Source organism: Lampetra fluviatilis, chromosome 37 (assembly GCF_964198595.1).
Source record: "Lampetra fluviatilis chromosome 37, kcLamFluv1.1, whole genome shotgun sequence".
Lineage (NCBI taxonomy): Eukaryota > Metazoa > Chordata > Hyperoartia > Petromyzontiformes > Petromyzontidae > Lampetra > Lampetra fluviatilis.
In genome coordinates, this window is record NC_136311.1 from 5351550 (window position 1) to 5376436 (window position 24887).

At 50.7% G+C, this 24887-nt stretch overlaps 1 protein-coding gene across 2 annotated transcripts in view; it reads right to left on the reverse strand.

Annotated features, from left to right (window-relative positions):
- Positions 1-221: 221 nt before the first annotated feature.
- The window catches only part of LOC144945281 (reticulon-4 receptor-like 2), a 32286-nt gene continuing 7620 nt past the window's right edge, over positions 222-24887 (reverse strand). Inside the window, exons 2-3 of one of the 2 annotated variants that reach the window (XM_078873672.1) lie at positions 17637-18118; positions 222-1201 (exon numbers count right to left, since the gene is read on the reverse strand). In XM_078873672.1, the coding sequence (XP_078729798.1) occupies positions 242-1201; positions 17637-18118 (1442 nt within the window). In that variant the 3' untranslated portion in view covers positions 222-241. The remainder of the gene's footprint in view (positions 1202-17636; positions 18119-24887) is intronic. The other variant, XM_078873673.1, reaches the window with a different exon arrangement.

Below are 24887 nucleotides of genomic sequence, written 5' to 3' on the forward strand. Positions count from 1 at the left end.
CGTTAATCCTTATATATTATGTATATATATACTGCAACTTCAAGCAATACATCTGAATCGATACTAGATATCAAAGCTTATCTTCACGCACCCACCCCTCCCCACCAACGAATCCATTCATTCATTCACCCCGCGAAACAAGTGTTTGTCATTCCCCCCTCCACCACAGCCACCCCCCTCCTCCCATCAAACTCTTCCTCCGCTTGTCACTTCAGTTCGTCGCCCCCCCTTCCCCCCCCGTCTAGACGAGGGGCCCGCGCGCCAGGCGGACGAACGCGACCGCCGCCACGGGGCCCAGCGCGCACCTCGCCACGGCGTCGAACCCCGCCCCGCGCCGCCCGTGGACTTGCCCGGCTGCCCCTCCTCCCGCCGCCTGCCCTCCGTGCTGAAGGTCGGCCCCCTCCATCTTCTTGCTCCGGCTGCACTTGGGGCTGGCGGGCTGCGTGCCGCCCGCGTGGCCTCCCACGTCGTCGTCCAGCTCCTTGAAGTATGTGTCGAGGTGCGGCAGGTCCCCCGCGGCGCCGTCGCGCTCCTGCTTGCCGTCGAGGTAGCCCTGCCCGGCGGCGTTGGCGCGGGCGCGCGCCGCCGTGTGCTTGCGGCACTTTCGTCTCGTCGGCACCTTGATGATCGGCGAGATGGCCACGGCCGACGTCTTGGCATCGCCTCCTCCTCCTCCTATTCCGGGTGCCGCCGGAGTCTTCGGTGCGTGGGTTCCCGACGCCTTGTCCGGTCGGAACGGGTGAGTGGCGACGGCGTAGTAGGTGGACGAGGTGGGGCCCAGGTTGCACGACATGAACGTGTTCTCCGCCAGCGACCTGAGGTTGCGGTTGACGAGGTTCGAGGGCGAGTGGCAGACGACATCGGTGCTCGAGCCGCGGAAGCGCTTGAACCACTCCCAGAGCGAGAAGAGGCGGCAGTCGCAGGCCCACGTGTTGTTGTTGAGCCGCAGGTACTGGAGGCCCGACAGGTCGCCCATGGCGTGGCCCGAGAGCTCGGTGAGCTCGTTGTTGAACAGGTAGAGGGTGGAGAGGGCCGAGAGGCCGCGGAAGATGCGGCGGCGGATTGCCCGCAGCCTGTTGTGGTGCAGCAGCAGCTTGTCGAGGCTGTGCAGGCCCCGGAAGACGTTGTCGGAGAGGCTCAGCAGCTTGTTGCCGTGCAGGAAGAGGTGCGTGAGGTTCGACAGCTCCCCGAACAGGTCATCCTGGGCAGAGCGCACGCGGCGCGGGCAGAGCGCAGGGGGGGATTACAATCGTGGGTTGGACCTCGGTTTTATACTTTTTTGTTTGAGACTCAAGGTCACAAAGGGGCACATGCCAGCTAACAGATGCCGAGCAGGCAGCAACAAACAGCACGAGGAAAGTTGGCTTCGAAGTCAAGAGTGGGAGATTTTGTTTTTGGCTCAAATGAGTGTTGCGTGCAGCGGTGCACATTTCTCGTTTGCAGTGCTGGAGTTTCCACATTCACATGGCAGGGGTGAGTCTATCCATAGGGCAACCCCACTGTAAATTTCCCCAAAAAATTGGTACCGTATTGTATCGACCCACCCCCTCCTTTCCCCCGAGGGATCCTCCCGATTGTGAGCCACTCGCTCTACCACTGAGCCACCAGGCCGGATTATTGAACGTTGGGTTGCGCAAGAGTTGACACTTTCTGTGTTAAACTGGGCAAGGTTATACGAATTTGTGGGGGGGGGGGGGGGGGGCGATGGGGTGGAATTCCACGGTGGAGCAGTGCGAGCTTAAAAAGGAGAAAGGAAATAGTCGTGACCTACAGCGTGGTGAATGAGTGGGTGAGTGAGAGTATGGGTGAGTGCATGAGTGGATGAGTGAGTGGATGAGTGAGTGTGCGAATCGGTGAGTGAGCGAGTGTGATGCTGTGATCTGCTATGTGGTGGTCGTGGTGGTGGAACACAGTGGGGATGAGTGGGTTGGTGGGTGAGAGGGTGGGTGAGTGCATGAGTGGATGAGTGAGTGTGCGAATCGGTGAGTGAGCGAGTGTGATACTGTGATCTGCTATGTGGTGGTCGTGGTGGTTGAACACAGTGGGGATGAGTGGGTTCGTGGGTGAGAGGGTGGGTGAGTACATTAATGGTTGAGTGAGTGTTATGTTGCTAAAATAAGAAAAGGTTTAACCCTTGATGGCAATAAAACAGGTGGTATTAAGATGTTCGATCACCAAATTAATACTTTTTGTAAGGCATCAAGTCTACATTAACCACACGTATTTGCGGCAAAACATGCAAGAAACGTGCTATGATAATATATGCATTGTGGGTGAATGAGTGGTTGAGTGAGTAGGTGAGTCGGTGAGTGGGTGAGTGTGGTGCTGGTGGTGGTTGAACACACAGCATGGATGAGTGGGTTGGTGGGTGAGTGGGTGAGAGGGTGAGTGAGTGGGTGTGATGTTGTAAGGTGGTGGTTGGTGGTAGTTGAACGCAAAGTGTGGATGAGACGACACAGAGCAGACCTTCCATTAGACCAAGTCCTCAACATGGATGGGTGGGGGGGGGGATGAATGGATTTGAAACTCATGGGGACGGTACGCATGGTTGTAGCGATGGAAGAGCGACCAGGAGGTGAGTGATCGCTGGACCATCAATGAACCCCGACTGCTGCTCGTTGAATTCCGTCAAGTGCAGTGAACTCGGAACCGGGCAAACCTCCACCCCCCCATACATCACCAACCAACACGGACAAGCGTGGTGAAGTACGGTCGAACACCCCCCGTGACCGACACAGCATGGGGAAGCCACGATCCGGCGGTAAATTAAACAAATTGTAAACATTTCGATTTAAAGCTTTCGTGACTGCAGGGATTCATCTTCTTGGTTCTTTCGGTAAAGTCACGTAGAAGGGAAATAATAAAATGATAAAAATAAAACATAATAAAATAATTCTCACGACGTTTCGGCCACAACGCAAGCAGCCGTCCTCAGGTGAAGAACAGGTCTGAATGACGCTGTCTTTCTGACAGACCTGTTCTTCACCTGAGGACGGCTGCTTGCGTTGTGGCCGAAACGTCGTGAGAATTATTTTATTATGTTTTATTTTGATCATTTTATTATTTCCCTTCTACGTGACTTTACCGAAAGAACCAAGAAGAAAAATTGTAAACACCAATATGCGACAACGCTACATTTTTATCACGAGTGTTGTGGCAAGTGCATTTGGTCCACGCGTTCATATCGACAATGGCCCAGCTCATTCAACTTCTCTGGTATATATCTAAATACGTTTCTATTCAGACCAAAACAATTCTTCATTGGTACATTGGCAAGTTCCCGTTACTCTCTATTGGTTATGCATGTGCCGTGAATTGCAAATAACACCGTGAGATAGAGTGTCTTTCATTATAAAATCAATTTATGCTCTTACACGTGTAATTGGAGGCAGGGCTCCCTGCGTGGTGTGTGTTATTATTTGTGCGTGTAATTATTAGCAATTTTCTCAACGGTGCTCGCAATTATTGTGTTTGTATGAATATATTTGTTTGCTATTAAATATCATTAGATATCTGGGGTGGACTGGTGGCACGGTGGTTAGCACGCTGCGCTAAGAACTCAGTGAGCCGAGTTCGATTTCTGGCCATGGCTAACGCCAGTGGGTAAGTCATATGGGGGGGGGGGGGTGTGTGCTCACAATGGTGAAGTATGGTCAGAAACCCCCACGGTTAATGTGAAGCTTTCACGTGCGATGACTTGAGAATGGCTTGAATATTCGATGTAATGTTTTACTCTCTTACTTTATCTATTTTTTCCAGTCCATAATTTCTCAAAAGAACGGCTTGACGACGACATAAGAAGATATTGATGCCGGAAAGATGTGGCACCACTTGATCATACTGGCACGAGACAGATTAAAGTGGAAACAAATGACGAAATGACGGGGCTATCTGCCCATGGATCGTGATGATGATGATGATGCTGATGATGATACTTCTCAAAAAAAGGAACTGATGAAAATCCAACAAATATTTTTTTAATGAATTGGCCACTGGCAAGGGGAACGTCGTGATTCATGCGTTAGTTTGGGGTCAGATCCCTGTGTGAGTACAACGCCAACGTTGGTGCGTTACACCCTCCACTACCTACATTTGTCACGTACACAAACTGCCGATTTATTGCTGCTTCCGCACATAAATACTTACACACAGAAACACACCACTCACACCCACATACTAACAATAACATCAACCGCCGTTCACCACTAAAAGGGGCGGTGGTGTCATCACAGTACTTGTGCCAGGCTAGGTGCACGCACAACACACAACACAACAACCGCCATTCGCCACTAAGTGGCTGTGACGTCACCACGACTCTTGTGCCAGGCCATGTGCACCTTGAGGCCAAGTGAAGTATCGAACGCCCGCTGGCAGGAGGTCACGGGGCAGACCCAGGTGCCACGGGTCGACTGACTGAGATGACCGAGATGACTGGCTGATGCACCACCTGTGCCCCCTACTGTGCCAACTTGCTGTGCTTTAGCCACCAGGCGCTCCGCTCGTTGTTGTGCACGTACACACACAGTCACAGACACACACTTACAGACAAAGAACCCCCCATCCGGTTGTGAGATTCAACTCACACCACGGTTAAACCCCAGATATCATGCGGTTAGTTGCTTGACTATAGCCGGGCAGTGGTGGCTATGCACGTGGCCTGTAGTAGTACATGTTGTTTATGCCATTTATTGTGAAAATTCCGTCACAGTTCCTATGATCACTGTTTCATTGCTTTCATGGCTTTATTTTGGTGATTTCGAAAAGTGTATTGGTTTAGCCATGTTTGTTTGTTGTAGTACAGAGTTAGACTGATGACCTTAATCTAAGTTGTCTTGTGGTTGTTGCTGGTTGTTTGACTTGCATCCCACTGGGATTTTTGCACACAGCGTTGGTGTACGGTGTTTTTTCTGCAATATTTTGCTGTCTTTTCTTGGATTTTCTGTTTGCACTCAGTCACATATTCACTTTAAGATGTTTTTTGTTCATGTTTTAGTTTTTTTGTTTGTTGCGGTTGCACCCGATCCAAGAGCCGAATGGCTCACAGGGCTATACCCAATAAATGAACTTGAACTTGAACCCAGCATTGTGGAGGCAGCGAGGGTTGGCGGATCACACAGACGTTCTGAAATTGCCCGCGGGCGTCGATGAGGTGCCATATCCTGGCTCACCAGGAGCAGGCAGTACAGCAAGTGTTTTAACCCCAATCTGTATCCATCGGTACGAGGATTAAGCGTAAGCCTAATGCTGGCGCCCGTGAGTCTTCTCCAGTGCTCCGGTCTGCTGCCGCACGTATAAACACCCATTAACCCCATTGGCTAAACATACAAATATAGGGTCACAGACCTTGGGCAATTGTTGGCACTGCTGGTTCTGGCTGCCCTCCCAGACCTAATAATCTCATGTCAAACTGTGCAACGAGTTACATAATCGTAATCTTGTAATGTTTTAACTTTTGAGTCTCTGCATCGTCTGTCTCAGGAATGATGTAGATTCCCATTGTAAGCCATCCATCAGTACTTTTTTAATCATTGATGTTCTGGGGCACTAAGTGAGAACAAGACGATGCCACTGGTGTATTTCATATTTCTCTGCATAAGTTATGGGCGTACTTAGAAGCGGCTGCGATCATTGCAGCTATAAATGGCACAAATGGATTCTGTTTCTTTTTTTAAACAAGTTTCTGCGTCTCCCCATTGTGACTCGCGAGATGTATTTTTTTTATTTTATCGCTTTCAAAACACCTCCACGCAACGGCCAAATAAATAACAAGTCCCCCCCCCCCCAATAGATGCGTTCCAAAAAAAAAATGGAGGTCGCACAGAGCGAAATCGCCTCGCACGGACCGCACGGTCACCCAACCACCCACAATGCACCGCGTGAAGACGGCTGCTTGCCAAGTAGCCCGCGTGGGCGAGCTCAGTGCCGGATTATCCCAGTAGCACAAGTCGCTACACGTGTAGTAGCTACACATGTGGTAGCTACTACACTATACATGTAGTAGCTACACATGTGGTAGCTACTACACTATACATGTAGTAGCTACGGGCCCCGCACTTTCAAGGGCCCCACGCTAAATGCTTTCAAGCTATCAATTCCGGTTCAGTGATTCTGCACTTGCTCGATTACTAGAGTGATATACTGCCTTAAACTTTTATGAACGACTGGGTGTTTAAGGACAGCGAATTGTCGTATTATCTGGCTGTATAGTAAGTGAAAAAATACAATTACTTCACTGTGCAAGTAAAAAAGTGAATGCGTTTTAATATTTTTATTTAGGGCCCCTTTACAACATATGCTACAGGCCCCGCACTGGTTTAATCCATTACTGGGCGAGCTGCGGCAGAGGGCTCCGTCTAGATCACGTGGATACAAGACGGTGAGTCCTTAATAAGTAACGTCACGCAGCCGTCCTTAATGAGCCCCATGCGGCTCAGGAAGCTGCAGATCTGCCGACCCCTGCCCGCGATAAACTGGACTTCCACGATGAACTGAACTTCCATGGTCAAGGGAGTCGGCAACCAATAGAACAAGAAGGGCCATTTCTTTTGGAATTTCAGGAGCTGCACTGCAGCCCTTAAGGAGGCGCAACCTGCGGCTCCTTAAGGACTGCAGTGCAGCCCTTAAGGAGGCGCAACCTGCGCCTCCTTAAGGACTGCAGTGCAGCCCTTAAGGAGGCGCAACCTGCGGCTCCTTAAGGACTGCAGTGCAGCCCTTAAGGAGGCGCAACCTGCGGCTCCTTAAGGACTGCAGTGCAGCCCTTAAGGAGGCTCAACCTGCGGCTCCTTAAGGACTGCAGTGCAGCCCTTAAGGAGGCGCAACCTGCGGCTCCTTAAGGACTGCAGTGCAGCCGACCCCTCTGCTCTCGAGGGTGCTGTGGCGTTCCTACGCTTCCGCTCCGGCCTAGGCGCTTTCGAGAGAGGCGAGGAGCACGTGGAGGAACCACAGACGGGCAGGAAGGCGACAGCCGCGCGGTCTGAGCAGTGGGCGCCAACAATTGCCCAAGCTCTAATGTCGCCTACATGTCAGGGGTCGGCAATCTGCGGCTCCGGAGGCCACCACGCGGCTCTTCAACGACTGCTCAGTGACGTCATTTTTGAAGTACCACCGTCTCGTATCCATCACGTGCCTTGCTGCTCTTGAAATATTGAGTTTTGTTTTTTACATATATACCGCGTTTTAAACCAAATGGCTCTTCTTGTTATCATTTAGGTTGACAATTACTGAGCGCTTACGTGCGGGAGGAAACCGGAGCACCTGGCGAAAACCTACGCGTGCGAGGGAGAAACACTCTATCCCATTGCAGACGGAACAGGTGGAGTCCACATTCTGGTAGTGCCAGGGGGTTACGAGCTCCTCTTCGACGTCCCACCCAGGTGAAGACATGAGCGTGTGGTAATCCATCAACCCTCGCTATGCACGTGGCCTGGACACGTGCATCGCCCGCGGTGGGAGAGTTGGCTATCATTACCTTTGCGGTCCTAGTCTTGCCATCGCCATGTATTTATTTTTCTCCCGTTTTTTCCCTCCACATTTAGAATCAACATGCTTTGAGATCGTTTGGATTATTTGGTTGCTGTGTAGATTTGCACGCGATAAGCCACTTTGTTGAGCTATCATTTGTGGCCAGGTCGTTTCTGGAAAATAAGTCAATACCGCAGGGGGCTTTACCTGGTAAGATTACAAAATAAATCGCTGTATTTGTATATTTTTCAAGAGATGTGTTTTCCTTTAATATACAGCGTGCTTCAAAAAAATGTTAACGCTTCGGAGAATTTGCAACAACGCCACAAGAAATGTGCCTTCGGGCTTTGGAGACCACCTGGAGAAGATTCCAGGCGTGCGTGGACAACGATGGCGATCAAGTGGAGACTCTTTGACTTTTTGAAGCAATTAACTAATCATTTGTTATCATGTTACAGTGTGTTTCATCCGTTCTTTTCCCAGTCCCATAATAAGTGTTAACATTTTTTTGAAGCGCGCTATACATTGCAATCACATCGTGTTTTTGTATTGTTGGTTGTTGTAACTTTCTGACCCGCCCTACTGGATATCTGTGAAAAAGACCTTAATAGCTCATCGGATTCCTCAGTGTCAATACACATTCTGATTCTGATCACGGGGACGTGAGACGTGGAGCCCAATGAGACGCATCTTCGCAGAGCGCGGTAAGGAACACCCCACGTGCTCGAGAACGGTGCGTAGAAGGGGATATTGGAGAGCTACTTCTGAGCATCCTTGCAATCGGCACGTCGGGGGGTGGAGGGGAGAGTGGGGGAGCGGGGTTTGACGTTACCAGAAGCCCACCTACTGAGAAACGTTTATAACACAGAAATAAAATCGATCCTTTTCATTCCCACCGCTGAAATGTTGCCATATCAAGTGACGTGCTAAAGTTAATAATATGAAGAGTCATCGTTATTATTTTTTACGTGGTCGTGTGTGCAGCAATTACTAATTGGGTTGTGAATCTCAGACCATTATAAACTCGTCGCACGCTGGAGAACCCGGTCTAATCACGGGTGGCTGAACACTCAGATTCGAACCCTCCGGTCCTCAGAGGTTATCGGCTCCGTGTCTCTGACCCAGAGGTCGCAACCGGGTACCCGATACCCGTACCCTACTCGATACCCGGCTACCCGTACCCAGCCGGGTACGGGTACACGTTTGCGACCCTGGTGCGGCCGGGTACGGGTACGGGTAGGCCGTGAGTCACTGGTGAGTCACCGTTTGTCACTCATTTCCCAACGTCTTGTCTCTTCTCACAATTCAAGTTCCTATAATCAACCCACCCGCGCCTGCAACATGGCTTCATGCCAGAGGTCGCAATCAGGTCCCCGATACCCGTACCCTACCCGTACCCGGGTACGGGTAGGGTACGGGTACGGCCGGGTACGGGTACCCATTTGCGACCTCTGCTCTGACCTCTGGGCTACCCTTGGCAATGTCCATGCGGCATTAATCATGAACGCAGCCTGAAACTAGAATCATCTTGGCTGACGTTTCAGTCAACAGCCGTGCATCAGAACAGAGAGTCGTTATTCATCATCTAAAAGTATTCCACTTATATCCTTCACCTCTTGACAGTGTATACTACGTACACACATACATTTAGGGTGCAGTGGTGGCGCGGTGGTTAGCGTATTGTGCCACGATTCTAGAAAACCTAATTTGTACTCCCAACTCTTCCAAGACGTCTGGATGGCAAATGGGGAAGAGTAGACCAAATACCACTCGGGAGAGGAACTCTACAAAGCTCCATCTCTCGCGTGAAAGAGCCATCCGGGATGTATTGCCCGAAGCGTGGAAGAGTAGGCCAAATTCAACTCGAGAGAGAGAGAGAGGCACGCTCTTTAGCGCTCCCTCTAATGGTGGAGGCCCTTCCACCAGCGATGACGTTTCAGTTTTCAGCTTCATTTATCTGGTATAGCCCTGTGAGCCATTCGGCTCTTGAATCGGGTGCAACCGCAACAAACAAAAAACAAAAACATTAACTAGAAAACATCTTAAAATGACTATGCGCAAATAGAAAAATCCAGGAAAAAACTGCAAAGTCTTCCAGAAAAAAGCACCGTACACGAATGTGAGTGAGAAATTGCAGGGCTGCGCCTTTATCCCTTGCTGTGTCAATCCGCTGGGTCACGTTTGGATGTGCCGCGCCCGTTGTTGAGATCAGTGCATCGTCTTTGAGCTCTACGCCTTTTGGCGTCCTCTGGTCTAGCACCGTTTGAGACGAGGCTAGAAAGAAAGCCGTTCTCTGGTGTGGACCAATCAGTTTCAAGGACAATGCATAGATTATCAGAACGTGTTTTTTGTTCGCATTTTGACCACAAATATTGTGGTTAATGCACACATGATTCCTTGTTAAAAGGTTTCAGTTTTGTTGCCAGAAAAAAGGGGAAAACCCCTATTATGAGATCAGGGCGATTTCAACCACGCGCCCCCTTCATTGCATCGGGGGAGGGGGGGGCGTGGGAGGGAGGGAGGGGGGCTCTGAAGATGCCGCTGCTATGCGTGACGCCAGGGCCCTTGAGGACAAGGTGCTGCTGAATGCCGAGCCACGCAAATTCAGATTTTTCTAAAAATAACTCATTAAGGGCAAACTCCGTGCCCCGGGCTTCTACCGTCTTCTCCAAATCGTATAGGATCCTCGGGAAAGTAAGACGCACCCCCGAACTCGTGCTCGGTATTCAATAAAATTTAAGATGCATCCCTCGAACTCGTCGATGTAGAGCGGTTGGCGGTAGGGGGGGGCAGAGCGGGGGGGGGGGCAAGTGCGTCTTATAATCCGGTAGTGGTTCAATGCGTTAGTTGCTGAATGTGTGCCACGCGTATACGCACGCTACTACGGCAGGCTGCCGTGGTGTAAACGGTGAGCTCACTGCGCTTGTCATCCTGAAGTATCCCGGTGTTCTCGATCTCCAGGCGTGGCAGATTAAACATTTATTTAATACCTCCCCACCCACACCTTTACTCCCCCCCCTACCCCCTCGCAGTTTCCCACCAAGCGTTGCTGTAGATATTTCTGAGAGCCGCGTGTCGAGTGGATACCCTTACAGTGGCCCTACTTGCTGTGCTGCCTCCCTTCTGCGCCCCCCCCCATCCCACTCCCGCGATCTCTTGCGTGATCCACCAATCCCCGAGTGTCAGCGCGCTGGGCGATTCTTGCCAAGTCGCGTTGGGTTGACGCTCGAAACCGTTGACTCACGTGCGGTTGGCGGGGGTGATTTGGAAACAAAATCTCAGCGAATTGTGTCAGCGCAGAAGCACGGTGACGTTATTACCGAATGGTTTGGTGTGAACTTTAAAGGATGAAAATAAAAGGAAACTACCGTATTAAACTATTTCTTTTTTTTTATCTTACCAGGTAAGGCTCACTGAGCTATGTAGCTCTTTGAAAGGAACGACCTGGCTTTCACGAATGATCGCTCAAATAAGTGGCTTGCAATGTGGAAATGAAGAGATAGCAGCCAAATAAATGCGTGTTATTGAATTTAAATGTGGAGGTAACAACCGGAGGACCCGGAGAAAAATCCACGCGACCACGGAGAGAGAAAGAGAGAGACACGCAAACTCAAAATATACAGCAGCAGGCGTCAGGGTCGGGATCGAATCGACGACCTCCTGCATACCAGGCGAGGTAGTTAACATCTCCTAGCCACCGTGATGATGATGAGAGAGAGACACGCACACTCCAAATATACAGCAGCAGGCGTCAGGGTCGGGATCGAATCGACGACCTCCTGCATACCAGGCGAGGTAGTTAACATCTCGCCGCCGTGGAAATAACTTTATGTAAATAATAGAAACATGTAATAGGTGACGTTTTGAGAAATGGCCTTTCACTCTAGCAGAGTGGCTCACGCGAATTTGAGACTACACAATAACTCCTTGGATTAGCTGATAACAATTACTATTAAAAACATTGTTAAAATGTTTCAGACGTACGACGACGATGATGATGATGTCGCTATGATATTTGTCATTTTCTGTACGTCTTTGACAAAACGCTTTGTAGCTCATCGGATTCCTCCAGTATAAATAATGATTATGATATTCTATTTTTTTTAACCCATAAATGGCATTGTTTGTCTGTGTGTCTGTGTATCTCTGTGTGTGTGTGGCCGGAACTTGCGAAGGATTTGGCTAGCAAACCGTGGAGTTTACGACTAAAAAAAGTACCCAGGTAGCACGCCATAAGCCCCTTGCTGAGCCGGCGCTATTCCCATTTCGCGTCCGTTACCTTTAAAGTAGTTTAATTAGCGATTTAGTGCTGCTTTCGTTCATGTCTTTATTTATTTATTAGCTAGCGTGCGCTGGGCCCTACCAACTCGCACGTGGGGGGTGAGGGGGGGGGCCCTACCAAGTCACACGTGGGGGGTGAGGGGGTGGGGAATTCTCTTTCGTGTGGACACTGCGCAACACACACAGATTTACAGCTCCCTTCAAACGTTTATTACCATGACTGTTTGCTCATTACAAATTGCCTTTAATAGGTTCGAAGATTTAATGACAGGTATGAAGTAATGATTTTGAAGAATAGCTTTTTCTCTGTACTCTGGAGGCATAAGCAGCCGCGCAATAATTACGTCTCCATTCTATAATATTTGCATTTGCCCCCCTCGGTAGGGGGGGGGGGGTTGAGCACTGAAGTTATGTCAATTACGCTTGATTGGTGCGCATCTGCTCATAGTTACAGGTAGGTTTGTGGGTTAATTTTGTCTTCGTTGACTTTCATGAATTTGCCGCTCTTGCTCGCGGCAAATGTTTGCACCGAAATGGGGGAACACCCACGCGGTCGCTACTAATTACTTATCATACGCGCGTGCATTTACCCTCTCTCCCTGCCTTCTTTCGCTAAAGTCGCGTACATAGAAAACTATTATTTACGAACTTATTTAGTCTACATAAAAGTTAGAGTGTGCGTGTGTCCGTCCATGTGTGCGTGTGAGTCCATATATGCGTGTGCGTTGTGTCTGTGTGAGTCCGTGTGTGTGTGCGTCAATGTGTGTGCGAGTCAATGTGTGTGTGTGACATGTTGCTGTGTTTGTTTGTGTACGTCCATCTGTGTGTGTGCGGTGTGTGTTTAAGTCGATGTGTGTGTGTCAGTCGATGTGTGTGTGTAGGTCCATGTGTGTGTGTTAGTCGATATGTGTGTGTGTAAGTCCATATATGTGTGCGTAGTTCCATGTGCGTGTGAGTCTATGTATTTGTGTGTGTAAGTCGATGTGTTTGTGTGTGTACGTCGATGTGTGTGTGTGTGGGTCCATGTGTGTCAGTCGATGTGTGTGTACGTCGAAATGTGTCTGTGTGAGTCCATGTGCGTTTGTAAGTCGACATGTGTGTGTAAGTCGATGCGTTTGTGTGTGGGTCGATGTGTGTCAGTCCGTGTGTGTGTGCACGTCGATATGTGTGTGTGTGAGTCCATGTGTGTGTGTGTGTAGGTCCATGTGTGTGTTTGTGTAAGTCCATATATGTGTGTGTAGGTCCATGTGTGTGTGACTCTATGTATGTGTGTGTTTAAGTCCATGTGTGTGTGTGTGTGTAAGTCGATGTGTGTGTGAGTCGCTGTGGGTCTGTACGTCGATATGTGCGTGTGTAAGTCCATGTGTGATTAGTCAATATGTGTGTGTGTGTAAGTCCATATGTTTGTGTGTGTGTAATTCCATGTGTGTGTGAGTCTATGTGTGTGCATCGATATGTGAGTGTGTTAGTCGATGTATGTGTGTGAGTTGATGGGTGTGTGTTAGTCGATATGTCTGTGTGTGTTAGTCGATATGTCTGTGGGTGTAACTCCATATGTGTGTGTGTAAGTCCATGTGTGTGTGAGTCTATGTATGTGTGTGTGTGAGTCGATGTGTGTGTGTAAGTCAATGTGTGTGCGTGTTGTGTGTGTAGACAACTAATATTTAACAATTAAGTTAGTAACTTTTACAATAATAATGTGTGTGTCTCAGTCCATGTGTGCGTGTGAGTTGAGGTGCGTGTTTGCATTGATGTGTGTACGATGTGTAGGTGTGAGTCGATGTGTGTGTGTGTGGGTCGATGTGTGTGTGTCTTTTTTGCCCGGGCAACGCCGAGTACTATATAACGTGTTCCCCTTCACGATGATTCCAGACGAGGCCCGTAGCGTAGTGGGAGAGGCCTACCCCAACAAAAAAGCAACTCATACATTATCTAACCTTTTTATGTTCATAATTACGTCAATTAATTCACCCAGCAAAGCCTCACTCGGTTTCAAGGCGCCCCCTTTCAAGAGGACCCTGCTGCATTGCGATGTTCGGCCAATGACCTCAATGAGTGTTTTGGATGTTTGTGTGACAGCAAGCAGGGGAGAATCCGGAGTAAAGCCCACGTGCACGCATGCACACGCTTGGAGGGGTGGGCGGGGGGGGGTAAATGCCCTTGAGCTCAACACGCCCCACGGCCTGAAGGGCGAACCCACTTGCTGTACTGCCATCTCCTGGCCACTCCAGTCGCACAAACCTGACGTGTCAATTAGTGACCTCGCGCACCATAGCCTGAACAGACTGTTGGGGCAAGTGCTGTTAGCGAGCACCTATAAAGGCCGGCACGGCACACGAAGGGGTGGGTGGCCAACACCACGCCCGGCCGCCTTTGTCTCCCTAGTGGCGATGTTTACACATTGCACCAGGTACTCATTTGAGGCTGAGTCGACCTAGGGGAGAGCCCAGGACTGCTTCAGATAATCGTTACCGGTGTTATTAACGAGCACCTGTGTGAGGATGGGGGGCGGGGGTGTCACCACTACGCCCGGCCGCCTTTGTCTTCCCAGAGCTGATGTTTGCACAACGCACCAAACGCAAATATCTGAACCTCGCCACTGATATTGGCCGTGAGCCGGAATTGAACTCGGGTCGCCAGGTTCCGCAGCGCACTTCGCTAACCTACTACGAGCCTTACCGATACCAGTACCCGCCATTCCCCACTAAGTGACGGTGACGTCACCACGGGTGCCTGTGCCAGGCCAGGTGCACTTTGCACTTTGAGGCCACGTGAAGTGTCGAAGGCTCGCTGATAGGAGGTCACGGGACAGACCCAGCAGGTGACATGGGTAGACGGACTGAGATGACTGGAAAATGGACCAGCTGTGCCCCTTATCCTTACCACCCTCCCACGCACACGGCACACGGGAATTAATGAATACGATAACATTTCAAACTCGGCTATTTGCATGGGTATGGGCAGACGGAAAGCGTCTGTCTATGAGAGGCATCACAGCCTAAGGGCGGGAGCTTTATTCGAGTCTCGAATTACCGCGGAGAACGTGGTCCAGGCAGGGGTTTCGTGGTTCGAATCTTGCGGCCGCGCCGGGTAATACTGCGGGTGTATTAGCCGAGGGAGGCCGCTGCGTGCCGGCGTGGTTCGTCCAAAGTTGCCAAATAAAAATTTACGAAAATTACCCCACAAATTATTCACTTAGAATGTACAAAGCAATCGTCGCCCCCCGTACTGGAAAAGAAAATGAGAAGACTCGCTTAAGACTCAATGAGGGTTTCCCGTGCAAACAAGTGTGAGAAGGTTTAACACGTAGGCTTTCGCGACCGGTATTATTCATAATAAAGATTTTTGTGTTAGATCGAGTTATTTATAAACGTGTCGCAACCCTCCACCACCTGACACGGCCAATCAGTAAAAAATTGCGTCACGTTGACAAAAGACAAATAGTTCACTACTTTAGCCCACCGGTGTGTTGAAGTGTGAATCCACAACATTTACAATTTTTGAGTAGTACGACGTTTCGCTGGAAATTACATCCAGCATCATCGGGCGATTTGCCAGAATAGTGAAGCCATCCACCTGCTTCCGGTCTTAAATAGTGCAGGATGACGTCATCGTTGTTTTGTTTATTATGAAGCGCGAGAGAAAATACGTTGAATGTTTTGGTTTTAATGTAGGGCGCAAATTTTTTTTTTTAAAGATTGATTTTTCGGGACCGCCTCCCCGACCACCAATTGCAACTGGGACGTTTCTGGAATCCGCCTCTTGCCCCGGCTGCTGTCGCAAACGCGACGTTCCATCTCCAGCGAAATCCCTGGTGAAATGCAATACTTTATGGGAGAGAAAACAAACATTGTCTGGCTGGCTAGCTGGCGTCCTGGGCTGGCTGGCGCGTGCATGGTGGTGGTGGTGGTGGTGGGGAGCGGTCGTGTAGCGGTTAGCGTGCTGCGCTACGAACCTGGCGACCCGAATTCGATTCCCGCTCACGGCCAACATCAGTGACGATTATCTGAACCGGTCCTGCGCCTACCCTAGGTCGACTCAGCCTCAAATGAGTACCTGATGCGGTGTGTAGAAACATCGCCACTGGGGAGACAAAGGCGGCCGGCGTGGTGCTGGCCACCCACCCCCTCGTGTGCCGTTCTGGCCTTCATAGGTGCTCGCTAACAGCACTTGCCCCAACAGTCTCTTAAGGCTATACGGGGGATCTTTGGTGGTGACGCCACCGTGCACATCTCCGTGATGACGTCACGCCCCCCCCCCCCCCTCCACTAACAAAACCCCCACCCTCAACCCCGACCGTGTATCTCGAACAAATGCGCGGGATACGCTATCCGACTATATTCGACAACAGTTTTGCTGGCTGGCTGGCTGACTGGAGGGAGGGAGGGAGGACGTCCGAAGAACGTGCGAGCTGATCGTTTTATATGAAAATAAAATTGTACGGCATTACTCTGCTTGTCCACGTGTCCCAACTGCACATCGCAGTCGTCGTGCTCGCGTCGCGCACAACGACATCGACAATAACCATCTACGCCTCGAGTCTCCTGGCTGGCTGCTGGCTGGGCTCCTCTCCACCCAGACAATACCGTAACTCGATTTGTCAGTGACTGCTGCGGGTGGTTGCCACCTGAAGAAACTCGCTGGGGTGACTGGCAGCACGGGATTTTCCGTGTAGCAAATAATCATTGAGATGAACTATAACGGCGGAAGATGGAGTTGGGAAGACGTAACGAGAAGAAGAAGAATATTATTAGTTAGAGACACCGACGAGGTGGGAGGAACGAACACGGAAGGAGACTGACCACGGTGCATTTTAAAATTGCTCCAACTTCCCAACGTGTGTCCCCATCGGCGTCATAATTATTTCGCCGGAACAGTGCATTTCAAATGAACAAAAACAGATTATCTACATCATGGGACCTCCTTTGCCAGTACCAAAATATAAGAACAGGTTTTCCCCTTTGTTCTGTCAAAAGAAACAGGTGTTAAGATGTCAAAACACCAAACTGAAACCTCTTACAAGGAATCATGTCTGCATTAACCACAATGCTTGTGGTCAGCATGCAAACAAAAAACATACTCTGATAATATATGCATTGTCTTTGAAACTGATTGGTCCACACCAGAGACAGCTTTCTTTTGAGTCTCGTCTCAAACGGTGTTAGACCAGAGGACGCCAAAAGGCATACAGCTCAAAGACAATGCACTATCAGAGTAATGAGACCACAAATATTGTGGTTAATGCAGACATGATTCCTTGTAAAAGGTTTCAGTTTGGTGTTTTAACAACCTAACACCTGTTTTGTTGCAAGATAAAAGGGGAAAAACCTATTCTCATATTTTGGTACTGGCAAAGGAGGCCCCATGATGTAGATGCTCACCCGAGCTCTCATTACTCTAATAACGCGTTGTCTTTGTGGCTGTACGCCATTTGGCGTCCTCTGGTCTAACACCGTTTGAGACGAGGCTCAAAAGAAAGCTGTCTCTGGTGTGGACCAGTCAGTTTCAAAGACAATGCATATATTATCAGAGTAAGGTTTTTTTTTGCATTCTTACAACAAGTATTGTGGTTAATGCAGGCATGATTCCTTGTAAAAGGTTTCAGTTTGGTGTTTTAACATCTTAACACAGCTGTTTTGTTGCCAGAAAAAAGGGGAAAACCTATTCTTATAAAAACAGCTTACTTTAAGTGCTCCGAGCACAGGAGGATTTTGAGATCCGAATATTAAAACCAATCCACGCGTCTCTTATTTTTGTTTTTCATTGCAAGAGCAACGGCTTTCTACACTCACCACAACAACACCAACAACAACAACACTACTGACACGTGACAAAGCGTGCCATGCGCGTGTCGTGTGCGTGCATCATCATCATCATCACCGTCACCAAATCACCTGCAGATGCATCAGCTCGTTCTGCTGCAGGTACAGATGCTGCAGGCCCCTGAGACCGGCGAACACCCTGTCCGGCAGCTCCTGCAGCCCGCATCGGTACAGGTGCAGCGTGTGCAAGTTCACGAGACCGAGGAACGTGTCCGCGTCCAGCCACTGCAGGTAACGGTTGTTTCCGAGGTCCAACTCGTCCAGCCGAGAGAAGGCGGCGAACGCTCCGGGCTGGATGATGGTGATGTTGTTGGAGAAGAGCGACAGGGCAACGGTGTCGGGACTGAGGGCGTTCTCGCGAGGCACCGCCGTGATGCGGTTGTTCTGCAGGAGCACTCGGTGGCTGTTCCTGGGCAGCCCCGATGGGATCCTGACGAAACCCAGCGACTGACAGTTCGCGGTGACGGGCAGCATGTAGCAGCTGCAGTTCTTGGGGCAGTCGCTGGTGCTCGCGGGAGACAGCCAGAGCAGCAGCAGGCAGACGAATCCGAGCCCTGCGTGTGTGTGTGTGGGGGTGAGTGGGGGGGGTGTGTGAAGGTTGTTGTTGTTGTGTGTGTGGTTAGTGTGTGAGTCAGTTGTGTTGTGTGTGTGTGTTGTGTGTGTGTGTGAGTGGGGTGAGTGGGGGGTGTTGGTGTGTGTGGGTTGTTGTTGTGTGTGGTTAGTGTGTGTGTGAGTTGTGTTGTTTGTGTGTGGGGTGTGTGTGTGTGTGTGGGTTGTGTTGTTTGTGTGTGTGAGGTTGTGTGTGTGTGTGGGTTGTGTTGTGTGTGTGTGAGAGAGGGTTGTGTTACGTGAGGTTTATGTTGATCGTGTGTGTTTGGTTGGTGTGTGCGTGTGTGATGATTGTGTTGTGTGTGTGTGAGAGGGTTGTGTTATTTGTGTATTGTGTTGTTTGTGCGTGTTGTGTTGTTTGTGTGTTGTGTGTGTGTTGTTCGTGTGTGTGTGTGTTGTTTGTGTGTTGTGTGTTGTGTGTGTGTGTTGTGTGTGTTGTGTTGTTTGTGTGTTGTGTGTGTGTTGTTCGTGTGTGTGTATGTGGGTTGTGTTGTTTGTGTGTTGTGTGTGTGTTGTGTTGTTTGTGTGTTGTGTGTGTGTTGTTCGTGTGTATGTATGTGTGTTGTGTTGTTTGTGTGTTGTGTGTGTGTTGTGTTGTTTGTGTGTTGTGTGTTTGTTGTTCGTGTGTGTGTGTGTGTTGTGTTGTGTGTGTGTTGTGTGTGTGTGTTGTGTGTGTATTGTTCGTGTGTGTGTATGTGTGTTGTGTTGTTTGTGTGTTGTGTTGTTTGTGTGTTGTGTGTGTGTGTGTTGTATGTGTGTTGTTCGTGTGTTGTGTATGTGTGTTGTTTGTGTGTGTGTTGTTTGTGTGTGTGTATGTGTGTTGTTTGTGTGTTGTGTGTGTGTTGTGTGTGTGTTGTTCGTGTGTGTGTTGTGTTGTTTGTGTGTGTGTGGGTTGTGTTATTTGTGTGTTGTGTGTGAGTGTGTGTTGTTTGTGTGTGTGTTGTGTGTGTGTTGTGTGTGTTGTGTGTTTGTGTGTTGTGTGTGTGTGTTTGAAAGGTAGTGAATGAAGCACAGAGAGACGAGCTGCAGTGAGTGTTGGTCACGTCGCCTGAGAGACAGAGAGACACAGAGACACAGAGAGAGAGAGACACACAGAGAGACAGAGACACAGAGAGACAGAGACACACAGAGAGAGAGACACAGAGAGAGAGACACACAGAGAGACAGAGACACACAGAGAGAGACACACACAGAGAGAGACACACAGAGAGACACAGACACAGAGAGAGAGAGAGAGAGACAGAGAGAGAGAGAGACACAGAGAGACAGAGACACAGAGAGACAGAGACACAGAGAGACAGAGACACAGAGAGAGAGACACAGAGAGACGGAGACACAGAGAGAGACACACACAGAGAGAGACACACACAGAGAGAGAGAGACACAGAGTGAGAGAGACAGAGAGACACAGAGAGACAGAGACACAGAGAGACAGAGAGAGACACAGAGAGACAGAGAGAGGTCGCGTGCTCACCTAGACGTCTCCTTCCCGAATGGGCGCGACAACGTGAGCGCGAGTGGTTATTGCGAAACGCGAATGCGCACGTGCGTCGAAACTTCTTTCGCGCCGTACGCAGCGAGCCGTGCCAATCGTGGATTGAAGCGAGCGTGTCGTCACGATCTCCGCCAAAATCTAGCCCCGCGTCGGGTCAGTGGTGCGCAACGCACACGATAGCAGGGAATGAACACACACGCACACACAAATAACTCAATTGTCGGTAACCCTAACCCTGGAGGAGACTTCACATGATACAACAGACGACGTGGTGTCACTGCTGAAGAAAAGCGGTCAACAGCCCGTTGACTGAAAGGCGTCTGTTCTGATGGGAGGACCGTTGGCCGAAACGTCGCCTCTTGGGCGGTGGCATAGACGAATTGGCTTGGCCGTCAACAACAACAACAAGTGAATGCCTAATTTCAAGTGCGTGCCCGGGTGAGCGTCAAGGGAGAGAGGAGCGTGTGGGGGGGGGGGAGGTTGAAGTTGGGGAGGGGGGCGGTGGGGGGAGAAGGCGGGGGTGGCGGGGTGGTTGAGTGGGTGGGTGTTGGGTGGGGGGGCACGAAGGGGCCGGGAGGGGGGCGGCGGGAGTTGTGGTGATATGAGCGCGAATGCGGTAGCGTTTCATCATCTTCGGCCGCCGCTGATTACGCCGGACACAGCCGAGCATGGCTCTCCGCCAATCGCTGCATTAAATCACCATCTAATATTTATAATCAAATCAGCGGAGCGGCGGGGCTGCGCATCGGCCGTGCCTGCAGGAACGCGCGCACGCACGCGCAGAGAGGCCGAGTGGAGGAGTTCCCGTGCTGTCGTGCGCTCCTGCGCGCTCGTTCCAAAGCGCGCCGCACAGGAGCGTCCAGCATCGCGCATTTCGCCGCGTTCAGCTCAACCGGGGGTCAAGCGCGGCTCTCTGTGGGCTAAGAGAGCCCGAAGGGCTTCGCGGCGAAGGCAGGCGGGTTACGACTCCGAGAGGTGCCCGAGGACGTCTACCGTCGAGAGAGAGAGCGAGAGAGTGAGCGAGAGAGTGAGCGAGAGAGTGAGCGAGAGAGTGAGCGAGAGAGTGAGCGAGAAAGTGAGCGAGAGAGTGAGCGAGAGAGTGAGCGAGAGAGTGAGCGAGAAAGTGAGCGAGAGGTGGGGGTTTTACATAAAGATAAGTTTAAAAATAAATAAATTACGAAATGATGAACGAAGCAAAGTGCCGAATACACCGAGCATCTTCTTGTTTCCACTAATCGTAAAAAAAAAAAGAGAGAGATGGAGCGACGGAATCGGTTGAAGTTTCGTGTTGCGGTGCGGCTGTTGGGTCACGGGTCGTTTGTTGTTTGCATCGCGGGGTCGTGAGAGAATAACGAATAAGCGAAGGTTTGTGGGGATCGGGGATGGGGGGGGCGGGGATTTCATCCAGCAGTGGATGAAGGCCTGCCAGTTGAATTCATCATCATCATCATCAGGATTATCCGTGATCAATCCACTGCTGGATGATGGCCACTCCCAAGCAGTCGCCGTACGCCGATCGGGGTCACGCGACGCAGAAATCCACGCAGCCTCCTGCGCACGAAGCTGGGATGATTTCACGTCTCCATCTCTCCTCCCCGGTGGGACGTCCTCAAGTCGGACGCGTTCCATTCCTTGTGGCTGCCACTTCGGCGTGATCCTTGACCATCCGTCATCGTGCACGCCCAATCATTCACACCGTTAACACGAGAAGCCAATTGTGTTGAGAGAAAAAATCGAGCAAAAAAAAAAACAAATACAACGCGTTTCGTCAATCGCACTGTGTGGACTCAAAATAAAGATATACTGGGCGACGTTTCGGGCTAATGGGCTCTCTTCAGGGGGCGCAGAGAGGCCCGTCAGAGTGGTCGAGTGAAGGTGAATTGAGGTCAACTATAGCCCGACATAAATTGGGGACGGAGAGGGTGGTGGTGGTGGTGGTGGTGGTAGTGGTCGTTGAGAGCAGTGATGTAGCGGTTAGCGCGCTGCGCTACGAACCCGCTCACGGCCAACACCAGTGACGATAATTCTGAACCGGTCCTGGGTATCCCCTAGGTCGACTCAGCCTTAAATGAGTATCCAGTGCGGTGCGTAGTAAACATCGCCACTGCGGAGACAAAGGCGGCCGGGCGTGGTTCTTGACCCCCCCCCCCCGCTCCCTACCCAGCCGACTCGTGCACCGTGCCGGCCTTCGTAGGTGCTCGCGAACAGCACTCGCCCCAAACAGTCTGTCGAGACGACGCCGGCGATTGAACGTTGCCTTTCATCTTTCGGAGCAAACTTCGCCGGGCATTGGACGAGAGCGGAAATCGTTGGCGCGCGTGGCGATCGAGGCGCGCCACGCGCGCGACCCTCTTTGTATTGTGGGTGTCCACGCGGCGCCTGGCTGACACGGAACGTACGCGTGAGGCCTCGCGGTGACGCCGCTCATTCACAGAGGCCCCCCCACCTCCCCCCCCCCTTGCCCCGACATTGGCAACCCGTGAGATGCAACCATCCTCATGAATTTGAATCTGTTCGTATTGATGCAGGGAGCTAAGGTTTTTTATATATATAGTGTGTGTGTGTGTACATGTGCACAACTTATGGTGAGGCTACTGGTCACTCGGCCCCCACCACTCCGTGCGTGTTAGAGAAGTGACTTGGGTTTAACACGTGGGTTTTTGCGGCCAATGTTATCCCCAAGAACACCGATTAAGGAGGGACTTTAGTTGATTAAACACGTAAACTCTGTTTTTTTGTTTTACCAGGTAAGGCCCACTGAGCTATATCGCTCTTTTGCAGAAGCTACCTGGCGATCACGAATGATAGCCCGACGAAGCGGGCTTGTCATCACGTGGAAATGTAAAGCGTCCAAATACTCTAAACGCGTGATGTTGAGTCTAAGCGTTGAGGGAAAAACCGGCGGACCCGGAGAAAAATCCATGCAGCCGTGGGCATAGAGAGAGAGAGACACGCAAACTTCAAATATACAGCAGCAGGCGTCAGGGTCGGGGATCGAACCCACAACCTCCTGTAGACCAGGAGAGGTCGTTGGCATCTCGCCACGGCAATCAACATCACGGATTGACTGCGCTGGTGCACAAGCACAGCCAACATCTATAGACAACAACAACAACAACAAACACTCCAACACGTTCGTGAATATCACTGCGTCATGTTCTCAAAAGAAAACGTCTATGTAATAAGCGACGTTTCGGGCAATGACCCTCCTTCACGAAACGCATTTAAGTGAAAATTCAAATGACCGTTGGTGCGATGCTCCATATAAGCCAATCGTTGAAATTCCACATTCCTATGGCGGGCGCAAGGGGGAGGGGAGGCGAGTCTCGCCACAGGGAAACTGCTGTTTACTTCGGTACAAGGTGATACTCGTTGTGTCGACCCCGGGGCAACCATCGGCTGAGTCAACTCCACCCCCACCCACCCCGAATTAAGATGTGAACTCGCACCCTTCCGACGGCGAGCCGCTGGTTCTGCCACTGAGCAACGGGAAATGCCCCTTTGAAATTCAATTGCACCGCGGCGATTTTAATTGCGCCATGTTATATCCAGGTCAGGCACGTTTTGCAACAACAAAGAGATTAATTATTTGATCTCGGCTGCTTGGAATGAACACTGTGGTTATTTATCCCCAGCCAAGGCACGTGAGTGTGTGCACTGGTTGTGCTCAGGTATATGCGCAGAGTCGCTTGAACGAATTGAAACGATGTGCGCGCTTTAGACACCTCGCAGGATCCCGCGAGAGACGGCAACAACTTGGAAGGAGTTTTTTTTTTATCCAGCAGTGGAGTTATCAAGGCTGCTGATGATCATGATGATGATGGTAATGATGTCTGATCCGGAGGCGATCGGATGGTGTGGATTCCAATAATGTCTGAGATGGCCTAGAATAATAGATATTTGGCAATAACACACATTCACTCACTCACTCGGAGTCTCTGCTTATAACAAGATACCCTCCTGGGTACGTCCTCCTGTAAAAACCCGCCCTAACCAGAGCGGTGAAGTATGGTCAAACAAACGGCAATCTCCAAATTAAAACAAACTCACGTACTGATGTCAATTAGTTTCATTCAAAGGGCAGGGTTGACCAACCCCCGCACCCGCCCTCCACCCAAGTTCCAAACTGCTCCAGGCCTCCAGTCGCACCACTTAACTTCTCAATAAATACAAATCTACGATCCCACCGCTTCATCGGTGAACCGAGTAATTCGCCTCCCGCTGATGGAGAGCCCACGAGGCACACACCCACCACCCCCCCAACCTGTTCACAGGTACCGCGATGTTCGAGGCACGCGTGGGTGTCGTCTGGAGGCACAACGCCTTGAGAGCCAGACAGAAATCCATTCCGCAAATGTCACGGTTCGTGTCTTGCAATACGCCTTTGCCTCGCTATAGCGCTCTCTCTCTCTGTATATCAAAGATCCCCCGTATAGCCTTAACAGACTGTGGGGGCAAGTGCTGTTAGCGAGCACCTATGAAGGCCAGAACGGTACACGAGGGGGGGTGGGTGGCCAGCACCACACCCGACCGCCTTTGTCTCCCTAGCGACGATGTTTACACACCGCACCAGGTACTCGTTTGAGGCTGAGTCGACCTAGGGGAGGCCCAGGACCGGTTCAGATAATCGTCACTGGTGTTTGCCGTGAGCGGGAATCGAACCCGTGTCGCCAAGTTCGTAGTGCAGCGCGCTAACCGCTACACTACCGCTCCCCATCTGTATATACATACATACACACACACATACGTCGATTTCACCGGATTATAAGACGCACCCTAGTAGACCCGTGCCCGGTGTCGATGGTTCATGCGGGTGTGGTCTCAAAGCGATAACATCCATCCCTGCCGGCTGCAGGGGCAAGTGCTGTCAGCAAGCAGCACCTGCGATGGCCAGAACGGCACACGAGGGGGATGCGTGGACAACACCACGACGGGCCGCCTTTGTCTCCCCAGTGCTGATGTTTACACACCGCACAAGGTACTCATTTGAGGCTGAGTTAACCTAGGGGAGGCCTTGAACGTGTACACTGTATTCTCCGGAGTATAAGACGCTCCGGAAAGTGAGACGCACCCCACCAAACTCGCGCCCGGCGTCAATAGCAAACGCAAATCTGGTTGCACAAAGACAAAGATCCCCCGTTTAGCCTCAACGGACTGTTGGGGCAAGTGCACGCACATTGTGAGACTCACCCCGTCAACGTTTTCTTCAACATACCAAG